General features: G+C 45.0%; 1 protein-coding gene across 1 annotated transcript; it reads right to left on the bottom strand.

The window, feature by feature from the left end:
- Positions 1-974: 974 nt before the first annotated feature.
- On the bottom strand, positions 975-4496 carry LOC310795423 (complement C1q subcomponent subunit C-like). The gene is made up of 3 exons (XM_083657452.1): positions 4409-4496; positions 2410-2538; positions 975-1861 (listed from the first exon to the last, which is right to left on the bottom strand). Exons 1-3 carry the CDS (start codon positions 4488-4490, stop codon positions 1572-1574), a joined length of 501 nt encoding a protein of 166 aa, XP_083513578.1. The 5' UTR covers positions 4491-4496; the 3' UTR covers positions 975-1571.
- Positions 4497-5278: the final 782 nt, after the last annotated feature.

The following is a 5278-nucleotide window of genomic DNA, read 5'->3' as shown; positions in this document are numbered from 1 at the left end:
AAAGGTATTGCTGCTGTCAATGTAGGCCTACAGGGGGGGGAAAGGTATTGTTGCTCTCAATGTAGGCCTACATGGGTGAAAGGTATTGCTGCTCTCAATGTAGGCCTACGGGGGGGAAAGGTATTGTTGCTCTCAATGTAGGCCTACAGGGGGGGAAAGGTATTGTTGCTCTCAATGTAGGCCTACAGGGGGGGAAAGGTATTGTTGCTCTCAATGTAGGCCTACAGGGGTGAAAGGTATTGCTGCTGTCAATGTAGGCCTACAGGGGGGGGATGGTATTGCTGCTCTCAATGTAGGCCTACAGGGGGGGAAAGGTATTGTTGCTCTCAATGTAGGCCTACAGGGGGGAAAAGGTATTGCTGCTCTCAATGTAGGCCTACAGGGGGGAAAAGGTATTGCTGCTCTCAATGTAGGCCTACAGGGGGGAAAAGGTATTGCAAACAAGCTAAAATAACAAACAAGGACATCGATCAAAGACTGACTGACAATTCGGTGAAAACCGTCTCTATCTATAACTATAACGACCCCCCGTGTTGTTCACAAGTGTAAAATAATCCCTCATAAATACATCCTTTATTTTAAAGTGATAAACCAATGCTTAAAGAAAATGTAGTTCATATTTGCTCTTTAATCAGAATCCTTTAATTGGTAAATATATTTGCACATGCAAGGAATTTAGCTGAGTGGTTGTTTTGTTAAAAGAAAGAATAAAACACAATTTAACAGACTAAAAACAGTACAAGAAACAGTAGATATATAAAACAATGTATCGAAAGTATACAACAAACAAAATCCAGTCTCATAAAGATCTGGTCATGGAAATGTGGAAAATATCAAGCTAGATACTGGCTCCTCCCCCTCCCCCGCCTCCTGAACTCATGTCTCATCTTTTAAACCCAAAACAAAGACACAGGGAGACACAGCATGATGACCTATAGGCATCACATGTGATCACAAACACATTTCACTGACTGCTTTTCATATAGGAAGAGAACGTATGTATTTATAAAATGTATTTTTTTGCTTCAAACCATGGAGGACAGCCAACAATGTATTGTTCATCCAATCACGTGCAGCAAGCAACAAACATGGAGCCCTTAGCCTGATATATGAGTCCGCAACTATACTTCCGGGTTCGTCAGTGGAAAAGTGAATGGTGTTTTAGAATGAGGATTTCACTTAAATGCTGTGCACTTCCTGAATAAGTGCACAGCACGTTTTATATCATTTAAAATGAGAGGTTACGACTTTACCAAAGAAAAAGACCCAACAACAATCTGGGTTTCTCATGTGGCCCCCCAGGAAAAATATTGACCCTCCCCTGCTATAAGCATCATATCTACTATATCTACTAAATACTTTAAGTGGTTCAGAGTTTTAATGCTGCACTAGGCTTTTTATTTAAGGATTTCACATGCAAATTTGTTTTCTTCTAAATGTGTTTGTTTATTTATTTAAGCTATTTTATTGATTCTATTTAAATCAGAAAGCTGCAACAGAAAATAGCATCATCTCATGTCCACAGTGTGTAGGGTTTAAGGGTGAGCTGAGATACATTTTTAAAGTGAGATTTACAAAGTGAAGAGCAGGAAGCCGCTGAATGTGGAGTGGTGGCCAGAATTGTCATAGATTGTGTACTTTGCCCTGACTTTCATGTAGACCCTGTCTCCAGCCTGCAGCTCCTGGACCAGACCGTTGGAGAGGATGCTGTTGGTTTTATCGCTGTTGGTGAGGGACGCTCCATTCGAGATCAGGTGCTCGTTGTTCCTGTAGAGACGCACTGCTATATGGGTGCTACTGGCATAGTCGGTGGCAGTGAATCTGAAGTAGTACACTCCTCTCACCGGTGCTGTGAAGACGCCTGCAGCAGAAAGAATAAAAGTCTCCATCAACTGAACTCCCATTCCTGTTCCTTCCAGGAGACCAGTGTGTCTTCAAAGCAATATTCCACTTAGTTTCAAGATAGGGCGTATTATGAAAAGCAGAATATATTCTGCTCACCAACATCAGATTAGGTGTGTGTGTGTGTGTGTGTGTGTGTGTGTGTGTGTGTGTGTGCGCACGTGTGTGCGTGCGTGCTTGTGTGTCTGTGTGTGCGTGCGTGTGTGTGTGTGTGTGTCTGTGTGTGTGTGTGTCTGTGTGTGTGCGCGTGTGCGTGCCTGCATGTGTGTGTGTGTGTGTGTGTGTGTTGTGTGTGTGTGCGTGCGTGCGTGCGTGCGTGCGTGTGTGTGTGTGTGTTGTGTGTGTGTGTGCGTGCGTGCGTGCGTGCGCGTGCGTGCCTGCGTGCGTGCTGTGTGTGTGTGTGTGTGTGTGTGTGTGTGTGTGTGTGTGTCTGTGTGTGTGTGTGTGTGTGTGTGTGTGTGTGTGTGTGTGTGCGTGTGTGTGTGTGTGTGTGTGTTGCATCACTACCTGTATTGGAGTTGTAAGCCCCTCCAGTGTTGGTGAAGACTTTACTGTAGATCAGCATTGTGTCGTCACTGAAGGGTCCTCTTGTCCCATCACCACCCAGAGAGGTGGAGAACGCCACCTTCCTGATGCCTGTGTGTGTGTGTGTGTGTGTGTGTGTTGGGGGGGACCAGGAAAACACACAGTTAGAAATTAAAGGATGGCTTTACCGGTTTTCAACCAGATTTGTATCCTTACAATGTCAGTAGTATGAGTAGATGGGCAGCCTTTACCTCCCCTCAGTAAACCCTCTTGGCTGTACTCCCTTTTCATTCACATTCACAGTACACCGCTCTGACGCGTTTTATGTCACGACCGCGTCAGAGCGGTGTACCACTCATGCGGAAGAGCTGTAGCCTAAAACTACAACTGTTTTGTGTTTTTGCGCGCCTCTAGGGGGGCCTCCACACACCTCCACAGCTCCAAAATCAAAACACTCCATCAGCCATATTTTCTGCCCGCATCGCCTGCTAGCTAACTTAGCTCCCTTAGCTGCTAAAGCAAAGCTAATACAACTGAACCATGGCTGAAGGAAATATCCCTGATGAAATTGAAGAGTTTGATATGGATGAAGACGATTTTGAAAGTGTGCTACTAAACAGTGACATTCAGGGCTACTTATATGAGCCAGAATACAGTGCAGAGGAATTGCGCCGTATGGAAGAAGAGTGGTTTACCACAGGTGTTCCCAACCTGTTTTGCACCACAGACCAGTTTATTACTGACTAATTGCTGCGGCCTGGAGGGAAGGGGGGGGGGGGGGGGGGGTGTTGCAGGTTAAGTTCAAACGTTGAATATTAGAAACACAGCGTCTATTTTCCTCGTATGAACTGAAAACCTTACTGCCTATAAAAACATTGTAAGTCACCTCGTCTGTCTTCAACAAGATAAGACTGTCTCATCATCGACATGGAGGATGATGGGAGAGATATGAGGATGATCATGTTGGAAACAGAAACAATGTTTTCAGTGCTTTTGTGTTATCTCATGATATTTAGCCTTGACTTTGATCCAGAATGCTGACATGTTGTAAAACATACTTTTCAGACCATCGTTTGCTCAAGTGTTGATGCCAAGTTGAAAGCTTTTTCTTTCTTTCTTTCTTTCTTGTGTACAGTCTCCTCCCCTCTGTGCTGTCATCCTCGTTAGGTCAGGTCTCCTTATCTCACCTATTCTGAACAAACTCTCAAGAGACGTTTCTCAAGCTCACTGCAACTCACACATGTATTTTGATCAGCGGCCCGTCACCTTTTGATTACCTCACGTGTGTGTGTGTGTGTGTGTGTGTGTGTGTGTGTGTGTGTGTGTGTGTTGTGTGCGCACAGGGCTGAGGAAAGGTTCAGGCTGGCAGACCCGTAGTCTGCAAAGACAGGCAAATAGTCCCTCTCTCTCTCTCTCCCTCCCTCTCTCTCTCACTCACTCTCTCTCTCTCTCCCTCTCTCTCTCACTCTCTCACTCTCTCTCTCTCCTTCTCTCCCTCCCTCTCTCTCTCACTCACTCTCTCTCTCTCTCCCTCTCTCTCTCTCTCTCTCTCTCTCTCTCTCTCTCTGTCACTTCCTCACAGCCCGGCAGCAAATGCTTTGCGGGGCCAGCACCGGTCCACGGCCCGGCGGTTAGGAACCACTGGTTTACCAGGTTAAGCCACATGTAGTTTGATGAGATCTCAATCATTTGAAAAACAAACATCACATCTGATCTGAGAAAATCACTGACGGCACAAAATGAAAACTAATTCTGATTCTTTTTAAAGATCAGCAGGTGATCAAATGACAGCTCTTTTAATCAATCCATCAAGCCCTATAACTTCAAATACCCGCTTAATGATGTGCCCTCACACACACACACACACACACACCCACACACACACACACACACACACACACACACACACACACACACACACACACACACACACACACACACACACACACACACACACACACATTTAGCCAGCCTCTCTTACCTGCCAGCGTGGTTTTGACCCGGCTCAGGTCAGTCCTCAGCTGGTCCAGCTCCGCTCCACTGATGCTGTTCACCTGAGACATTAATAATAATAGTAAAGCAGAGGTTCTCAAACGTTCTCATGTCCAGGACCCCTAAACTGACACACATTAGACCACAGACCCCCATTAGATTTTGTCCCAGGGTCCCCCATCTGATAATGCTGAGATCTTTTCTTTTAGATGTTTTGTTACAGAAAATGAAACCCATTCCCATAATAGTTGTGTTACTTATAGATGGGATTATAGTGAAAATAAATTACTCCTCCTTATTTCTGGGGACCCCCTGGAGCCCCCTTAAGGAGCCCTGGGGGTCCCCGATGCCACTTTGAGAACCACTCTTGTTATGTAATTGAGTAGCTTTTTTGTGTAGCTACTTGTACTGTACTTGTACTGTAGCAATTTTTTGTACTTTTTAAAAAGCAGTATTTTTACCTTTAATTTTGTTTGAACTAATGTACCTTGCTACATTTTAAATCGCTTTGTTACAGAGTAAAATACATCCAAAGTTTCCCCAAGTTTTCTATGAACTACGCACCAGAAAATGTCTAATCTATTGGCCCCGGTCCTGCTCAACCAGCCTGAGCCCGCCTCAGCACGACCGTGACCTGTAGCAAACAGCCCCGCTGCACCCAGACAGAGCCCAGCAGACTGCTCTGCTGCTTACACATTTATTCACTTTATAATCTCACTTTCCAGACTTCCCTCTCTTCCAGGAGGGACGTCACATGACTGTTCAGCTCTATTTTATACACTGTTACAACTTGTTGTTGTTCCACATCAGCGGTACAGTTTTAACAAGGCACAAACAGAACTAAAGTGAAATCTACTAA

Source organism: Poromitra crassiceps (genome assembly GCF_964638095.1).
Source record: "Poromitra crassiceps genome assembly, chromosome: 21".
Lineage (NCBI taxonomy): Eukaryota > Metazoa > Chordata > Actinopteri > Beryciformes > Melamphaidae > Poromitra > Poromitra crassiceps.
Note: the sequence above shows the minus strand (reverse complement) of the source record. Positions and strands in the feature narration are given on the sequence as shown.